Source organism: Narcine bancroftii, chromosome 2 (genome assembly GCF_036971445.1).
Source record: "Narcine bancroftii isolate sNarBan1 chromosome 2, sNarBan1.hap1, whole genome shotgun sequence".
NCBI classification, from domain to species: Eukaryota; Metazoa; Chordata; class Chondrichthyes; order Torpediniformes; family Narcinidae; genus Narcine; species Narcine bancroftii.
Genome location: NC_091470.1, coordinates 89,018,741 through 89,038,082, shown reverse-complemented (window position 1 = coordinate 89,038,082; position 19,342 = coordinate 89,018,741). Strand labels below are relative to the sequence as shown.

At 40.9% G+C, this 19,342-nt stretch overlaps 1 protein-coding gene and 1 long non-coding RNA gene across 2 annotated transcripts in view; one reads left to right on the top strand and one right to left on the bottom strand.

Annotated features, from left to right (window-relative positions):
* The window catches only part of LOC138753882 (uncharacterized), a 30,945-nt gene extending 19,101 nt beyond the window's left edge, over nt 1–11,844 (top strand). Inside the window, exon 2 of the long non-coding RNA XR_011351479.1 lies at nt 11,273–11,844. This is a non-coding gene — a long non-coding RNA (uncharacterized lncRNA). The remainder of the gene's footprint in view (nt 1–11,272) is intronic.
* A 138-nt stretch (nt 11,845–11,982) lies between these two features.
* Nucleotides 11,983–19,342, bottom strand: part of LOC138753879 (acyl-coenzyme A thioesterase 1-like) — a 31,946-nt gene continuing 24,586 nt past the window's right edge. The window contains exon 3 of the mRNA XM_069917416.1: nt 11,983–14,223. Coding sequence (XP_069773517.1) covers nt 13,654–14,223 — 570 coding nt within the window. The 3' untranslated portion in view covers nt 11,983–13,653. The remainder of the gene's footprint in view (nt 14,224–19,342) is intronic.

The following is a 19,342-nucleotide window of genomic DNA, read 5'->3' as shown; positions in this document are numbered from 1 at the left end:
TGGTTGGGGTTGGGTGTTGGGTTTTTCCTCCTTTGTTTTTTGTCAGTGAGGTGGGCTCTGCGGTCTTCTTCAAAGGAAGTTGCTGCCTGCCGTACTGTGAGGCGCCAAGATGCACGGTTTGAGGTGATATCAGCCCACTGGCGGTGGTCAATGTGGCAGGCACCAAGAGATTTCTTTAGGCAGTCCTTGTACCTCTTCTTTGGTGCACCAAGTCGACTATAATCTTGTTCTTGTCTTAACCATCACTAAATTTCTGTGGAGCTCGAATTCAGACACAGCACAACTCTGATTATCCAAAATTGGATTCTGCAAAATCCTTATTTAGACAAAATTTAAATTTGTTTTGGATATCCGAAACAGATCAGAAATCTTCATTTATCCAAAATTTATTTGGAACTGAACTGACTTCACAGGATGGAAAAAAAATTAACCTGACGTGAAATCTGAACGACAATTGTCCTCGTTTCAGGTAACTCCCACCCCTCTCTCATTCCATTTCTTTTTTACTTTCCCTTATTGACTTTTCTCTCCAACTCTCCCTGTCAAACTGCGTACCTCTGTCTCCCAGCCGCAGGCAGCTGGAAGAATCTCTTGTCATCAAGGAGAGTGGCCTCCTGGGCAGGAGCGGGACCTCAGGCTCAGTGACGGTCCCTCCCTCCTCTCCCCTTACCTCCCTCCCTCCTCACATAGTGGAGCTCTCCGACGTTGACTCTGAACGTTCCCCTCGGACTCCCCAGTGTGTGTGTGCAGCAGGGGAGGATTCGGAATCGGAACTTGGGGGTTGGGAGCTCCAGTGACCAGGGAGACAGAAGCCCTCCAACTCGCTAGTGAGTGTTCGGCTAGTCCAGGAAAACCCCCCCCCCCCCCAGGGATCAACGGCAGCGGCGTTGGGGGTGTGTCAGGGATCGGCTGCAGCCAGCATTTTTTTTTAGTGAGAATTAAACATTATTTTAATGCTTAAAAAGCCTTCCCTTGTTGGTTGTTGTTGTTTAAACATTGATACAGTGATTTGCTGTTGCCACTGGGCTGTTTTTAAAAAATGTTCTCCGATTAAAAACCCCCATTTATCTGATAAGCCCTGCCCAACCATTTTGGATAATCAGAGTTGCATTTTGTACCCTGTGAGATAATCTCTCATCCTCCTGGGCTCCAAGGAATAAAGCCCCACCCTGCTCCACCTCTCCCTGTAGCTCAGCAATCCCCACCCCCCACCGAGTCCTGCCAGCAGCCTCATCAGTCTCCTCTGCACATAATGTACACCAGTGGTTCTCAACCATTTTCTTTCCACTCACATCCAACTTTAAGCAATCCCTATGCCATAGGTGCTCTGTGATTAGTAAGGGATTGCTTAAGGTGGGATGTGGATGGGATGAAAAAGGTTGAAAACCACTGTTTTAATTGTCCCTAATTGACTCGTTATGTGCACGGTTTCAGAACTCCAAAGGAAATGGGCCAATGACCATTTTTGTCAAGCAAGATACTTTAGTCACAACTGGATCTAGAATAGTGATTGTCAACCTTCTCTTCCCACTCACATCCCACCTTAAGCATTCCCTTACTAATCACAGAGCACTGATGGCATAGGGATTACTTAAAGTGGGATGTGAGTGAAAAGCTAAAGGTTGAGAACCACTGGTGTACATAATAATTTGGGAAGTTCTGCTGCATAAGTCATTGACTATTTATTGTCTATGTAGCAAGTACAAGAACGTATGTTACACACCTCAGAGAACAGAATTGGGTGGGATGAGCAGAAACACAATGGGTTGCTTTGCAGGTCTAACATGGAATCACGATGGCAAATGAGAAGTTGGCCCCTCATTGCTGGAGGGATTGAACTGAAGAGCAGGGAGGTTCTGCTGCAAATGTCCAGTTGCCTGGTGAGCCTGCTCCTGGAGTACTGTGTGCTGTCCTGGTCTCACCTGAGGAAAGATTGATTGGCTTTGGAAGGAGTGCGGAGGAGGTTCACCATGTAGATTCGAGAGATGAGGGGGATAGTCTATGAGGAGAGATCGAGAAGCAAGGGACTGTACTTGGTTCAGTTTAGAAGGCTGAGGGGGGAACTTATAGAAGCATATAAAATAATGATAGAAGCAGGGAGGTGGTTGCCACTGGGCGGTGCAACTGAAATTGGGGGAGCGAGCCTCAAGATTCAGGAGAGTAGATTTAAGATTGGGATGAGGAGGAGCTGCTTCTCCCAGAGAGTGGTAAATCTGCCTAAGGAGGCAGTAGAGGCTGCCTCACTGAATGTTCTTAAGACATAGATGGACCAAATTTTGAAAAGGAATGGATTTAAGGGTCATGTGGAGCAGGCTGGTAGGTGAAGCTAAGTCCATGGCCAGATCAGTCATGATCTTGTTGAATGACAGAGCAAGCTCGAGGGATTCGATGGCCAAATCCTGCTCCACTTCTTATGTTTATGACCAAATAGATACATTTATTTGATTGACCTTTTTGGAGTAAGATGGATAAAGTATGCAGGCATGAATCCATTTCTTTCATAGACCACAGAGCATGACAGCCCAGTACACACCCTTCAGCCCATGATGTCATGCTAACTAATAGAAATCTACTCAACTATCTAAACCTTCCCAACCTCACACCCATAACAATCTATTTTTCTTGTATCCTGCCTAAGAATATTTTTAATAATCCAATTGTATCAGCCTCCACCCCTGGCAATGTATTCCAGCCACCAACTCTGTTTCACAAATTTACACCTGATGTTTGCCCTCACCTTATACAGACGTCCTCTCGTATTTGCTGGCTATCCATGCCTCCCATAATCTTACATCCTCTATGAAGTCACCTCTCATCCTTCTTCACTCTAAAAAAGCCCAGTTCTGTGAGCCTTGTCTCATAAGACACGTTCTCCAATCCAGGGAACATCCTGGTAAATCTCCTCTGAGCCCTCTCTAAAGTTTCCACATCCTTCCTTTAATGAGGTGATGAGAACTGAACACAATATTCTAAGTGTGGTCTCACCAGAGATTTATAGAGCTGCAACATCACCACATGACTCTTGAACTCCATCCCCCAACTAATGAAGCCTAACATCCCATAGGCCTTCTTAACTATTGTATCAGCTTGCACAGCAACCTTGGGAGATCTATGACCCCCAAGGTCCCTCTGATCCTCCACACTGTTAAGTATCCTACCATTAACCATGTACTCTGCTTCCATTTGACCTACCAAAATGCATCACCTCACACTTACCCAGATTGAACACAATCTGCCACTTTTCTGCCCCAATTTGCATCCCGTCTTTTGTCAGTTGTAATCTACGGCAACCTTCCACACTATCCACAACACCTTCAACCTCCAGATCATCTGTAATATGATTATAAAATACACTCTAATCCTTTGGACAGGCTTATAACCCAGTTGCCTCATTGTCACAAACTCTGTTCGTTGAAAGCAGTTGTGGAGAAGCGAGTCTGCTTGAAGCGTAGTGGAAAAATTCACCTTCTCACCACGACATGTACAACAGCGCCCTGCTGCATTCATCACACCTGCTAAGTCTGTGATGTCTTTGCTGAATTTCCTTGTCACCTGGTCATTGCTTCTTGTATTTGGGGTTGCCCTCAGAATGGTGCCCACACCACCGTGAGTGATTACCTGTGTTGTCCAGATGAGTGTTTTTCTCTCCAAAATTGGTCAGGCAGTGCCTAAAAGCCAGCATGCAATTTGCAGGAACAATTCGGAGGGTGAAGTCTTTAATAAGAGGGAGGAAACAAAGCAGCCAAAATTCAATTTTTTGGGGGCATAGAATCCCCTTCCATTAAATGATGAAATTAATAATATTTGTCTAACAAGAGAGGTTAAGGCTAAAATAAAAGCAAGAGGTAGGGCAGACAAGGAAGCAAAAGTTAATGGAAAAAGAGAGGACTGGGAAACTTTTAAAAACTTACAGAAAGAGACAAAGAAAGTCATTAGGAAAGAAAAGATGAATTATGAAAGGAAGTTGGCAAATAATATACAAAACGATACTGAGGTTTTTTTTAAATATATGAAGAGTAAAAGAGAGACACGGGTAGATATAGGACCGATTGAACATGATGCTGGAGAAATGATAATGGTTAACAAAGAGATGGCAGAGGAACTAAATGAGTATTTTGAGTCAGTCCTCACTGAGGAAGACAATACCTGACAGTCAGAGGACTCGGAATAGAATTACGGACAGTCAGGATTACTAGGGAGACAGTGCTTAGTAAGCTGAATGGACTGAAGGTAGATAAGTCTCCAGGACTGGATGAGGGGCACCCACAGGTTCTGAAGGAGGTGGCTTTCAAAATTGAGGAGGCATTGGAATTGATTTTCCAGAAATCAATAGACTCTGGCGTGGTTTCAGAGGATTGGAAGGACACAAATATAGTTCCGCTGTTAAAGAAAGGAGGGAGTCAAAAAAAGGAAATTATAAGTCTATTAGTCTGACGTCAGTAGTTGAAAGATATTGGAGTCGATCCTCAAGGAGGAAGTTATGACATACCTTGAGGTGCCCGATATGATGCATCCAAGCAAGCATGGATTCATGAAGGGAAGATCCTGCCTAACTAACCTATTGGAATTTTTTGAGGAAATCTCAAGTCGTGTGGACAAGGGAAAGGCTGTGGATATTGTGTAATTGGACTTTCAAAAGGCCTTCAATGAGGTGCTGCATAAGAGGCTTGTTTAATAAGATGAGAGCCCATGGAATTACAGGAAAGATATTAGTCTAGATGGGCTATTGACTGATAGGCAGGAAGCAAAGGGTAGGAATAAAGGGATCCTGTTCTGGTTGGTTGTCAATTACTAGTGGTGTGCTCTACAGGGGTTGGTGTTGGGGCCACTTCTGTTTACAATGTATATTGATGATTTAGATTATGGATTGAATAAGTTTTGCGTTGAAGTTTGCAGATGACACCAAAATAGGTGGTGGAGTAGAAAGTGTTGAAGAAACTGACAGGTTGCAGAGAGACTTGGATAGTTTAGGAGAGGGGCAAAGAAATGGCAGATGAGATATAATGTTGAGAAATGTACAGTTGTACATTTTGGATGAGGAAATAAACAGGCAGATTATTATTTGGATGGGGATAAAATTCAAAATTCAGAAGTGCAAAGGGACTTGGGGGTCCTGATGAAGGATACCCTAAAAGTTCATCACCAGGTTGGATCAGCAGTAAAAAAAGCGAATGTTATGTTGACATTCGTTTTGAGGGGAATAGTGTCTAAGAGTAGAGGTGTTGATGAGACTCTATGGGACTCTGGTGAGACCTCATTTGGAGAACTGTGTGCAGTTTTGGGTCCCTTATCTGAGAAGGGATGTAATGATGTTGGAGAGAGTACAGAGAAGATTGACCAGGATGAATCCTGGAATGCAAGGGCTACCATATGAGGAACACTTAGCGGCTCCTGGAATCTATTCATTGGAGTATAGAAGAATGAGAGGGGATCTCATAGAAATGTTTTGAATGCTGAAAGGATTGGACAAAGTAGTCGTGAATAAGATGTTTCCTTTGGTGGGTGAATCCAGGACAAGAGGACACAGTCTTAGAATTAGAAGATGCCTATTTAAAACCGAAGAGGAGAAATTTCTTTAGCCAGGGTGGGGTCTGGATTTGTGGAATTCGTTGCCACATACAGCGGTGGAGGTTGGATCTTTGGGGGAGTTTAAGGGGAAGATTGATAGGTATCTAATTAGTCAAGGTATCAAGGGATATGGGGAAAAGGCCAGAATTTGGAACTAGATGTGAGAACCGTTTAGCTCAGGGTGGATTTGCGGATCATACCTGATGGGCCAAATGGCCTGCTTCTGTTCCTTTATCTTGTGATTTTTACAGTCACACAACGTGGCAACAGGTCATTCCGTTCAACATTCCCATGCCAACCAGTATGACCCACCCACACTGTTCCCATCTGCACCATTAGCCTGTAACCCAGTGGTTATCAACCTTTTTCTTTCCACTCACTATACCACTTTAAGTAAATGATGAGGAGCAGCCCAGAAAGGGCCTTAGGACTGGCTGAACCCGGCATAGCTAGGGGGGTGGGGCAGGGGCAGGGGGTGGTCGGCCTGAGATATAATCAACATCCTGAACATGATGGAAACTTTGTGCACTCACTTTACGAGCATTGAATCAGCGATAAGAGACATGTCGGAACTGATATCGGAAATTAAAGAAATCGTGGAAGATTTAATGGAACGAATGGTGCAAGTGGAGGCTGAGCCGGACAAAAGACAAGCTAAAGACTAGAAGACAAAGCAAAAATATGGGACACAGACAGAAAAGGCCTGATGGACAAGATCGACCACATGGACAATTTCAGCAGACACAATAGTGTAAGAATCATTGGATTGAGAGAAGAAATCAATGGGAAAGACCCCATGAGCTTCTTTGAAATATGGATCCCACAAATACTAGGGAAAAACAAGTAAAATGCAAGGCTGCAAATTTAAAGGGTCCACCGGACCCAGAAGAACCAAAGACCATGAACAGTCCTGGTAAGACTTTTAAGTTACCAGGAATGGGATGCAAACTTGAGTGCAGCATATGAACATTCGAAAAATAATACTGGCCCATTAATGGTGGACAATGAAAAAGTAATGTTTATCCAGGACTTCTGCCCTGCCTTGATCAAAGAAAATAATTTAACAGCGATCCAAAATGTTCACCTATTCAATGACTTACCCAATGACATCTCAGAAGGCAATTGAAGAATTTTCAAGAATGAGGAATTTTTATGAAAGCTGTGAAAAAAAATAAAGCTTCAAGAAGATTGAAAAGGCAGTTTTAAAACAGGACTAACAGAAAAATGTATCTTTTATCAATCTTCTAGTACTAAACTGTTTTATTTTTACTAAATATACATGGAGAGCTCTGGAGAGAAAGGAAAGTGGAGAGGAAAGTGGTAGGATGGGGTCCAATCTAATGGGGAAAATGGTTCCCAGAAAGGAGCAGTTTAAAAAAAATTGTGCTAACGGGGGGGTGGGGTTCATCTTCTTCAGAGGATTCCGTGGGCCTTTATCATGGGCTTCCGGGTTTTACTGCTTACATCACCAGCAGAGTGAGGGATGTGTGTGTGTTTTTTAAAGGGGAAATGTGTATGTTGCTCAAAATGGAAATGTTTCTTAAAAGGGAAATGCTGCAGTATTATTTTAAAAGTTGGAAGGATTTTATTGTTATTCAATATTTGTTTTAAAAATGGTATGGATAAAACATTAAAGTTTATTAGTCTTAATATTAATGGGTTAAATGGATATATGAAGAGAAAAGGATCTTGGCATACTTGAAATTAAAAGTAGACACAATATTTCTACACAAAACTCATCTTACTAAATTGGAATATGATATATTGAAAAGAGGATGGATAGGACACATCCAAGGCACCTTGGGTGACCAGGCTGGAATGAATGTAATGACACATTATAACATTTATGGAGAAGCATGGGCACTTATGCCCCAAGTTATGATGATGAAGCCTTTATGATTAATAGCTTCTGAAAAACAATAGAAGGAAGACAAAATATATTGGTTAGAGGAGTTTTTAATTTTTTGCTTGGACCCAATATTAGATAAATTGGCAAGAACAATAACAAAGGCAAAACTGGCAAAAACCATAGTTTCATATACGAAGGATCGAAATCTTATTGATATATGGAGGCATTTAAATCCCTCAGAAAGAGACTATTCTTTTTACTCAAGAGTACACAATTCAAATACAAGGTTTGATTTATTTTTTAATGTCTGCCCAGTTAAAAAGTAGAGTGATAAAAACAGAATACCTAGTGAGGCTTTTATCAGATCACTCACCACTAACATTAACTGTTGCAGTAATAAAAAAAGAAAGAAAATGTAAACAATGGCATCTCAGCATCATGTTGCTTAAAAGGACAGACTTCTGCAAGTTTATTAAGAGGCAGATAGAAATATTTTTTGCGAAACAGATCAGCCATCTACTAATAATAGCTTTTTTTAAAATATGGGTAAAGCTCAAAGCATACTTGAGGGGACAAATTATATTGTATACAAAAAAAAGTCTTAAGAGAGAACATATTGAAGAAATAAACAGTTTGGAGAAAGACATTACAGAATTAGAAAAAAGTATCAAAGAACAGGACTACAAGAAGAACACTACAAAAAGCTATATTAAAAACAAAACAAAAATATTATGAGTTAGGTGAACAGGCACATAAAGTCTTATTTTGGAACGTTGAAACAGAAGAGTATCAAGAATAATAAACGCTATAAAAACAGAGGCATTTTAACAAAAGGAAATTAATTATATTTTTAGACAATACCACAAGAAATTATACAAATCAGAATTACTAGAAGACAAGGATCAAATGGAAGAATTTCTGTCAAATGTTGAATTTGCAAAACTAGAAGAGAGAGAAAAGATAGAACGAGACATCCCCTTTACAAAAGAATAAATTGAAAAATCCCTGGGTACCTACAGGCTAATAAATCAATGGGGGAGGATGAATTCCCTCCTGAGTTTTACAGACAATTCAGAAAATTACTAATGCCCCTATTAATGGATGTTATGGACCAAGCAGTAGAAACACAGATCCTATTACTACCAAAAAAAACCATTGAAAACTTTATCATATAGACCAATCTTTCTGTTAAATGCTAATTATATGATACTAGTGCTACAATCCCAAAGGACGCCAAAACCCAGCAGCAATAGATGTTCACCAAGACAAGTAGTTACTTAAACAAAATTTATTTTTAATCATCTTTTAACATGAAAACAGAATCAAACTTTAACTTATCTCTATTAACTTAACCCCCTTCTAATTCTAAGTGCACATATATGATGTGCATGTAAATTTAAGAAAAGTTCTTTGGTTCACAGTTCAATCTCACTTTTCATTCTTCCAAGTTCACTGGTTGCAGGCAACTCTTATACTGTGCACAGAATTTAACATGTATAAAATGCACCAGGCTTTGGTGCTCGAAAGGTAAATGGTTACCGCTCAGGAAGGTTCTTTGTAGGTTTGCAGAGAAAGATTTGTTGTTCCAGGATTTCCACAATTGAAGTATCACCTCTATGTCTTGCTGATGAAACTTGCCCCATCAGGGATCTCCAGATCATAACCTCTTTCTTTCAGGGTACAACAGTTCCTTTCTATTCCTCTTATACCAAAAGAAACATCAGACAGGTAGCACTTCCAGCCATCTGCCACTCTGGAGTTTGTTGTTTCAGTTCCAACCAGCTTCTTGCACTGTTTAACTGTCTCTCTCACTCTCTAAAACTGCCAGAAAGCTCATGTGACTCTCTCACTTGCAAAACCCCTGACCTTCTCCAGGAAACAATAGGAGTTAGACTTGGTCAAGCTGTTGTCTTTAGGTAAACAAAAACCCAGGAGTGTCTCTGTGCACTCTGTCAAACCCCTTGCAAAGAGCTTTTCACAGCCAGAGCATCTCCTGTTTGTTGCTTTAATGAGATCATTTCAATTAGCACCTAGTTGTGAAATGTGCACAGCATTCTCCATAGTTTTTGTAAAATCACTGAATATGAATTCTTCAGTATTTCAAATAAGATCTCTTTTAAAGTGTGTGTATGTATGTAACCCACTCTAATTTTACCAATTTCTCCCAAATATTCCATTATACTAGCAAAAGCATTGGCTAATAGATTAGGACAATATTTACCAAAACTGATACATACAAGTTTATTTAATATAATACATATGGCAAAATTTGCATGGAATCCAAGTATAACAGTCTCCTTGGACACAGAAAAAGCATTTGACTGTTTGGAATGGTCCTTTCTATTTAAAACACTGGAAAATTTGGCATAGGCAGAACCTTTATAAACTGGATTTAAAAAAAACTTTCTATCATAAACCTCAAGCTAAAATTATAACCAAAAGCCAGATGTCAGCAGTGTTTCCCTTGAGTAGATTGAGTAAACACGGATGCCACCTGGCCCCAGCAGTTTTTATACTAACGATTGAACTGCTGGCAGAGATAATAAGAGGGGATACAAATATAAAGGGATTCAAAGTTGGACAAGAAGAACACAAAATGAGTCTATTTTCCGATGACATGCTATTGTACCTATTAGACCCAGTTAAATATTTGGGAAAATTACAAGGAACATTAGAAAAATATGAAAAAGTATCTGGCTATAAAATAAATATGGACAAAAGTGAGATAATGGCATTGACACATTTAGAATGCGGAAGGTATCAAAAAGGAAGTAAATTTAAATGGAAGGCAGATGGAATAAAATAGCTTGGAATAGCAACTGACAATAATCTACAGAGTTTGTATTAACCAAATTATGTTTCTTCCTTGGGGAAGATAGAAAATTATCTGCAGAAATGGAACGATTTACAGATTACTTTAGTGGGCTTTAGTTAACTGCATCAAAATGAAAGTAATGCCAAGACTACAATATCTTTTTCAATCTCTGCCCATTCCGTTACCTAAAAATTTCTTTAAATTATTAAGCAATTATATTAGCCAATTCCTATAGAATAATAAGGTACCAAGAATTGCATTGGAAAAACTGACATGAGACTGGGAGGACTCAGACTTCCAGATTTTAAAAAATATTACCTTTCTGCATAGGCTAAATTTCTCGCAGATTTTCTTTGTGGAAGACTGTTCTCCACCCTCCACCTCCCACTACCTTTTGGATTCAAATGGGAATGCACTCAATGGGGGAGGGGAAGCAAAGGATTTTATCTATAATGGAGTGTCAAACTATTAGAAAAAAAAGACAGATAATCCCATACTAATACATATGATCAGAACATTTCAGGAAAATAACAAATGTATAGGGAAAAAAAAATTAAGTGTTATCAATAAAAGCTCCACTGTGTAAAAATGAGGCAATAGAATATGAAATTCGTGGTATGATAAAGGAAAAAGATAAAGACTGTTACAAGGAAGGAACTCTCATGTCCTTTGAACAACTAAAACATAAATACAAAGTGGCCAATGGGACCTTCTGTTTTCTCCAGTCAGGATGCTTCTTGAGAGAAAGATGGGGATCAACATTCACCCCACCTGAAATTAGTGAAACAGAACAAATGGTCTGGATGGGGAATACACCTGAATTTATAATGAAAATGTACAATGCTTTCCAAAGTAGAAGTGCAAAACCAGGTTTACAGAGGGCAAGGGAAAGATGGGAATCAGAATTGGGTGTAGTAATCTCAGAAAAATGTTGGTCAGATTGGTGTACAGACAGTATGACATCAATTATAAAAGCAAGATGTGGGGTAGTTTAGTATAATTTTCTACACTAATTATATATTTCTCCATAAAAATTACAGACCAAAAGCAGAAATTTCAGAGATGTATTTCAGATGTGGGACTGAGACAGGAACCTTTCTACACACTACATGGTTGTGCGTGAAAGTGAGACCGAAAAACTAACCAGGATAACAGGAGTGGAATCAGGGGAAACCCAGAGCTGTATCTACTGGGTAATTTTGTTGAAATAAATGACAAATTGAATAAATATAAAATCTCATTTATAAAAATAGCACTGGCAGTAGCAAAAAAATGTTTGATGACCACTTGAAGGTCTTGTAAACCTATTGGGGGGGAAAAAAAATCACATACAACTTAAAGAACAAATATGACACTTTTGTAAAGATCTGGACCACATAGAAAGGAATATAAATGGTGACATTATATATTCCCAGAAGCGATTTCCCCAACTGTATTCTATATATGTAGAAGATATGTAAACTTTGACAGTGTGCAGATTTGTACGTGTGGAAGGGGGGAGGGAACATTTTGTTTTTGTTGCATTTATTAAAAGTTTAATATTGTGTTATTGAAGATTTTATTATGTATATTTCTGAAAAAAAATCAAAAATAAAATATTCAAAATAAGAAATTTGGTGAATTTCAGATGAAGCTGATGGTCACGGTTCCATAGCCTTGCGACCCTTTGAGTCTGTGGCAACCATCAGCTACTCAATGATATCCAAACCATCTTTTTAACATTTTTATTGATTTGAAAAGGAAAAATATTACATTACATATTGATCACACAGCTTAATGCCACACAGAATATGAATCATAATTAATTAATAAATTATCTTGTGTACATTGGAAATTAACCTTGAGAAAACTTCTTAGTTGAATATTATGAAATATTCATAGTAAATTATCTAATTATATTAATCTATTTATTAAAAATAAAAAGAAGAGGAAAAAAAAACATTCTAATCCTCCCACTAAACATGATCACCAGTGAATAATATGTAAAGAATAGAGTCTCAACTCCTGGACCCCCAGAGCACCCCTGCCAATGTATTCAAATTAGGATAATAGTCCATGAATGGACCCCATATCTTGCCAAATTCCATTATGATCTCTTTAATGTTATACCCCAAGCAAGACATAATATCTAGTATCCAATGTATACAAATTGGTGGTAATCTTTCTTTCCACTTCATCAAAATTACTCATCGGGCTATCAAAGAAGCAAAGGATACTCTTTTTTGAATTAAGTTCAAGGAAATATCCTCCTTTTGCGAATAACCAAACAAAGCAATAAAAGGCCATGGTTCCAATCTAATCCTAAGAATCTCAGATAAAGTTTGGAAAAATTGTTCCCAGAATTCTTTTAGTTTTGGCCTTTCCCGAAACATATGAATCAGAGAGGCCTCAAAACTTTTTACCTTCCTTGCATAGTGGATCAACATCACGACAGAATACATATGTCCAAAGTTAAACTATGTACAATTTTAAACTGTATTATCAATGTCGTGCACAGAATGAAGTTTTATTAATCAGATAGAGTGTGGTATCCCAGTCTTCATCTGGAATTGTTATATTCAAAACTCATTCCCTTTCCTTCTTAATCCCCCTCCCTGAACATATTCTTAGATCCTTCAAATTATTATAAATAGTCACTATCAATCTATCACAATAAAACTTGACATCAAAAAAGTAAATCAAGTATACTGGTTTCGGGAATTTGAGGAAAATTAGGAAGTGTGGACTGAGAAAAATGCCGAATTTGTAGGTACTTTAAAAAATGCCTTATTAGGAAGATATTTAACTGTTAATTGAGCAAATCAAGCAAACTTACCTTGAATTAAAAAGTACCAATTTACAACAGAGAGGATGAGAAATTTCTTTAGCCAGAGGGTAGTGGATTTGCGGAATTCATTGCCACATGCAGGATCATTGGTGGAATTTAAAGGAGAAATTGATAGGTGTCTATTGATAGGTATCATGGGATATGGGGACAAGGCCGGAACTTGGAACTAGGGGCGAGAACAGTTTAGCTCAGGAAGGTTTCACGGAGCAGACTCGATGGGCCAAATAGCCTGCTTCTGTTCCCTTTTTATTGTGATCTTCTGAATGACCAGATCCCCAAAACTTTTTTATCCCCAATCTGACCTATTCACTGAAACCTAAATCCAAGATCGAGGGTTGGAAAAGATGATTCTTAATAATGGAGCTAGCAAGATAAACATTGAGAAAGCCAAAACATATTTCTAAATTGTGCCCATATTCTCATCCTATGTCTCATTATCGGATTATCTGTCAGTTTTGAAGAAAAGGGTAAAGAAGAACCTAAAACACCCAGCAAAGCAAAGATTTTCAAAAAACTCGATTCCAAATTGTAACAAGATTTTCAATGCTCTGTGGCAACACACGGCTGTGCTGCAGTCACTCTGGTTTCTGGTGTCTAGCTGTTCAGAGACTCCCTGAGAAATGAGTGAATTTTTGGCCACATGTCTTCCTGAGCCAATGAGTGAGCCTTGGCATTGCCGCCCCACACCGTGTATGTGCCGATGACAGAGTGGTAGGAGGTGTAGCAGAATGGGAAGTATGGAGGGTTCAAATAGTGGCCAGCTCCCGTGTAACACTGCAGCTGCCACCTCTCATTGCCGTGCTTCTTCATTCTCTTTATGGCTTCATCAGCATAGCTCAGACTGTTCCAATTCATGTCCTCACACCCAACCACAAACAAGATCGCTCCCTCAGCTTTCTCAACGGGGATCGCATTTTCCTCGCTCACCTCATCCATTGCTTCAACTATAATGGCAACTCCCGAATCTGTGAATTGGATTCGGCTCAAGGAATAACCCACGCCAGGACAGATCACTTTATTTTTGAAACGCATCCCAATGATGGCACTTGCATTGCATCCATTGATAACAACAGCTGCTCTCACACTTGGCAGAAAGGTCACCATTGAGAGAACCACATCGCCACCCTTTGATATTCCCACTGCTCCAATGCCAGGACCTTTTACCTGCAAGACATATCTGAAATATTAATTCACAGCAACAAACTGTTAAGTCACTTTAAATCAAGGGTCTCAAGCTTGCGGCCCGCGGGCCAACTGCGGCCCTCGGGACGATAGTTTGTGGCCCCGCGTTAATATGAAAGTTTAATGTTAGTGTGGCCCGCGAGTTTGATATGATTGGCACTTTTCAGTGTTGTGTGCAGAGCTGAACGAACCTACCAATCACGGTGGGGTATATTGCTCTCGGGGGCGGGACATCGGCTGGGCTTATTGCGAATATAAGCATATTTGTGTGCATTTTCTATGCACGCGGCACATGCGCAATTTCCGCAGCCACTCCCGCTTCACGCACTTTGGCGTCCAGTCTGAACCTGGAAGTTGTTGCTCAGCGGGACAGAAAAATAAGCGGAAAAGACGCAGCGGCTAAACACTGAAACTTCAACGCAACAGTGACACCAAGTGGAATTATATATATTGAAGAGAAAGGTTGGTGATGAGCACAGACAATTTCAGGAAAAGTGGGAAGTGCAATATTTCTTTGTTGAGCACAGGGGAATCCCGACGTGTCTTATTTGCACAGAGAAAGTTGCAGTGCACAAAGAATACAATTTGAAACGTCATTACACAGCTAGACATGCTGAGGAGTATGCAAAATACCAAGGAGATGAGAGAGCCAATTGGGTTGCTAATCTTAAAGCATGTCTAGTGAGGCAACAAGATTTCTTTAAGAAAGCAACCAAAGAGAATGATGCAGCAGTTGAAGCTAGCTACGTGGTTAGTGAGATGATTGTTAAAGCAGGAAACCCATTCACAGAAGGTGAATTTGTCAAAAAATGCATATTACAGGTTGCAAGTATTGTCTGTCCAAAAAAGAAAGGTCAGTTTAGCAACATCAGCCTTTCTGCCAACACCGTGGCAGAGCGCATTTCTGACCTGTCAAGTGACATTTATGATCAACTGTGTGAGAAAGCAAAATGTCTCAGTGTATACTCAGTCGCTCTTGATGAGACCACAGACATCACCGACACTGCCCAGCTCACAATCTATGTTCGTGGTGTTGATGACAATTTTGAAGTCACAGAGGAGTTGCTTACAGTAATTCCAATGCATGGCCAGACCACCGCTCAGGAGATATTTTACCAGCTGTGTGATGCCATTGAGAATGCCAGTTTGCCATGGAAGAGGTTTGTTGGAATAACAACTGATGGAGCGCCATCAATGACAGGGAGGAAAATTGGAGTGGTGGCACTTGTTAAAAAAAAACTGGAAGAGGAGAGTGTGGAAGAGGCCATTGCTCTGCACTGCATTATCCATCAGCAGGCTCTTTGCAGCAAATGCCTGAAGTTTGACAATGTGATGTCTATCGTTGTGAAATGCATCAACTAAATCAGATCCAGGAGCTTAAAGCACAGAAGTTTCCGTGCTTTTTTAGAGGAAATTGAGTCAGATTATGGGGATGTGCTCTACTTCACCGAGGTACGTTGGCTCAGCAGGGGAAATATATTAAAGAGGTTTTTTGAGTTGAGAGCGGAAGTGAAAGCCTTCATGGAAAAAGATGGGGTTGCTGTTCCCATGCTAAGTGATCCCAAATGGCTCATGGACTTAGCTTTTCTTGTTGATATTACACATGAGCTTAATGTACTGAACAAGAAGTTACAAGGCCAGGGGCAACTTGTCAGTGCTGCCTATGACAACATGAGAGCATTCTCTGCGAAACTTATGTTATGGAAAGCCCAGCTTTCCCAGACAAACCTTTGCCATTTCCCAGCATGCAAGGCACTCATGGATTCAGGCACACCATTCAGTGGTGAGAAGTATGTGGATGTCATTTTGAAGCTACAGGAAGAATTTGATCACAGATTTGTAGACTTCAAGATGCATAGAACCACATTTCAAATTTTTGCGGACCCCTTCTCCTTTGATGTGCAAGATGCCCCTCCTGTGCTTCAAATGGAGCTCATTGACCTGCAGTGCAACTCTGAACTCAAAACCAAGTTCAGGGAGGTGAGTGGAAAAGCAAGCTTGGGCAATTTTTGAGAGAATTGCCCCCCATCTTCCCTGAGCTTTCCCGAATGTTCAAGCAGACCATGTGTCTTTTTGGGAACATATACTTGTGCGAAAAGTTCTTCTCTACCTTGAACTTCAATAAGTCCAAGTACAGGTCCAGACTTACTGACGAGCATCTTCAAGCCCTACTGAGGGTCTCAACTGCCTCCTCCCTTAAGCCAAATGTGGCTCGGCTATGAGAGAGGAAGCGCTGCCAGATCTCTAGCAGTAAGAAGCAGGCAGAAGAAGACATGTTCATAACAGTTTATGTTCAATGTTCCATTCATGTTCAGAAAGTTAAAGGTTAAAGAACTGTTAATACAGACATTTGAATCTGAATAATAATAATTACATTTCTCCAGTCAGCAACTATATGTGGTTTGTTCAGTCTTCGATATCTGCTGTATTATTATTTTCATTATTATTACTTTCATTTTATTTATTTATTACTGATTGATTTTATTTGTTTTCCTTATGAATTGTTAATTTATTTATTTTTTCATCTTATTTTGTGTTAAAAAATAAAAATAAAGACATTTGATAACATTGGAATGTTTTTGTAAGAGCTTTTCTTGTGAAAAAATCTGATGCGGCCCAGCCTCACCCAGACTTCACCTCCAGCGGACCCCGGGTAAATTGAGTTTGAGACCCCTGCTTTAAATGGTAAGAGCTTGTAATGGAAAGTATTAGCAATCAAGTTTATTGTCATCTGATTGTACAAGTACAACCTGACGAAACAGCGTTCTCTGGTCCTTGGTGCAAAACACGCAGACATCACAGACACACAGACTAACAATACATATGCAGAACAAGTATTTGATCTATACAAATAAATAAATATTGCTTTGTGCATATGAGAGTCTCGGATGGTTAGTGTAAGCAGTTCCTTTTATCATTCAGTATTGTCACTACCCATGAGAAGAAAGGACTTTCCCAATCTCCCCTCCCTCTTCAGCCTGTTCAGGATGCTTTGACATCCAGCACCCACAAATCTTCCCACTTGCCTATCCTCTCTCTGATTGTGCCTCTACTCTCACTCATCTCTTCCTATTCCGATCACCTCTGCTTCCAGGTATCCTGATCTATGGGTGGGGGGGTGGGATGCTTGGCACCAGGGATCACCGACTTCACCCGCTGGCTGGCACAATTCAAAAGTGTGCACAGCTGCACCTCACAGTGGTGATGAACCTCTGACCTATCCAGTCAAGGGCAGGGGTCTGATCTTTCAGTTGAAGTTCAAGTTCAACTTTACATTTATTGTCACGCCTATATGAAATCCTGGGGAAGTGTCTGGCCCAGACAGTTTACCTGGTCATGTCCTTGAAACCCACTCAAACCAACTGGCTGTAGGTTTTGCTGACATTGTTAACCTCCCACTAGAGTGGTGAGAGGTCCCCACCTGCTTCAAAAGGGCATCTATCATTCCGCGGTCCCAGTAGAGTTCCCATGGCACAATTATCATCGGCTTCTCTGCGATGAAGGGCTTTGAGAGGTTGGTTTTGGAGTAAATCCACTCCTGTCTAGAGAAGGTCCTGGATCCACTTCAATTCAGCAAAAACACATTGCGGAACTCAGCTGGTCAAGCAGTAAAAATACATAACCAACATTTCAGGCCTGAGCCCTTCATCAGGTGTGAAAAAATATTGGCAGGTCCCCAAACAAAATGGTGGTGGGACGAGGGTAGTGGTGGGGGGGGGGAGGGAACACAGTCCCGCAGACAGGAGATTATAGGTAAATAAGGGAGGGAGGGCACACCAGCAAGCAGGAGGAGGAGGAGGAATGGCTCTGTGAATGGAGAGGGAAGGGGGTGGAGAGCTGGAGGAAAGAAGACAGAGTGAAAGGGGAGAAGGAAGAGTAAGTTTGCAAAAACTGGACAAGTCCATGTTAATGCCATTTTGATGGAGAGTGCCCAGACAGAAAATAAGGTGTTCTTCCTCCAATTTGTGGGTGATCTTGGTGGGACAGTGCATAACGCCATGCACAGACATGTGAGTGTGGGAGTGTAACACAAAACTGAAATGGTTGGTCACTTGGGAGGTCCCTGTCACTGGTGTGGACAGAGCGAAGGTGCTCAGCAAAGCGATCTCCCAGTCTGTCCCCAGTCTCTCTGATATAGAGAAGGCCACAAAGTGAACATTGGATGCAGTAGATCACTCCCGTGGGTACACAGGAGTACCTTCACTTTGAAGGACTGTTTAGGGCCCTGAAGGGTGGTGAGGGAGGAGGTGAGGGCGCAAGCGTGGCACTTGCTGCGGTCACAGGGGAAGATGTTGGGGGAGGGGATTGGTAGGGAGGGATGAGTGGATGAGGGAATCATGGAGGAATCAATCTCTACGGAAGGTGGAGATGGGAAGATGCATCTAATAGTGGGATTGTGTTGTCGGTGGCAGAAATTATGGAGGGTAATGTGTTGGATGTGGAGGCTAGTGGGGTGGTAGATGTAGGGGCAGAGGGGCCAGGGCAGGTGAGTGATAAATGGAGGAGATGTAGGTGAGGGCTGAGTTGATGATGGTGGAGGGGAAGTCACATTTGTGGAAGAAGGCTGACATTTCAGATGATCTGGACTGGAAGTCCATATCTTGGGGAACAGATGTGGTGAAGATGGAGAAATTGCGAGAAGGGAATAGAATTCTTGCAGGGGACAAGGTGTGAGGAAGTAGAGTCCAGGTAGTTGTGGGAGTTAGTAGGTTTGTATATCGGTGGAAATCTTGTTTCCCGAGATGGAGACAGAGAGATCCAGGAAGGGGAGAGTGATGCTGGAGAAAGACTAAGTGAATTTGAGATCTGGGTGGAAGTTGACAGCAAAGTGAATGAAGTTGACAAGCTCATTGTGGCTGCATGAGGCACCCTGATGTAGTCATCAAAATAACAGAGGAAGAGTTGAGGCTTTCAGTATGGATTGCTCCACAAGGTCCACAAACAGGCAGGCGTAGCTGGGACCCATTTGGGGACCCTTGGCTACTCCTTTGATTTGAAGAAAGTGTAATGAATCAAAGGAGAAGTCATTAAGAGTGAGAACAAGTTCTGCCAGATAGAGGAGGCTGGAGGTGGAGAGTGACTGGTTGGGTCTTTTGTCAAG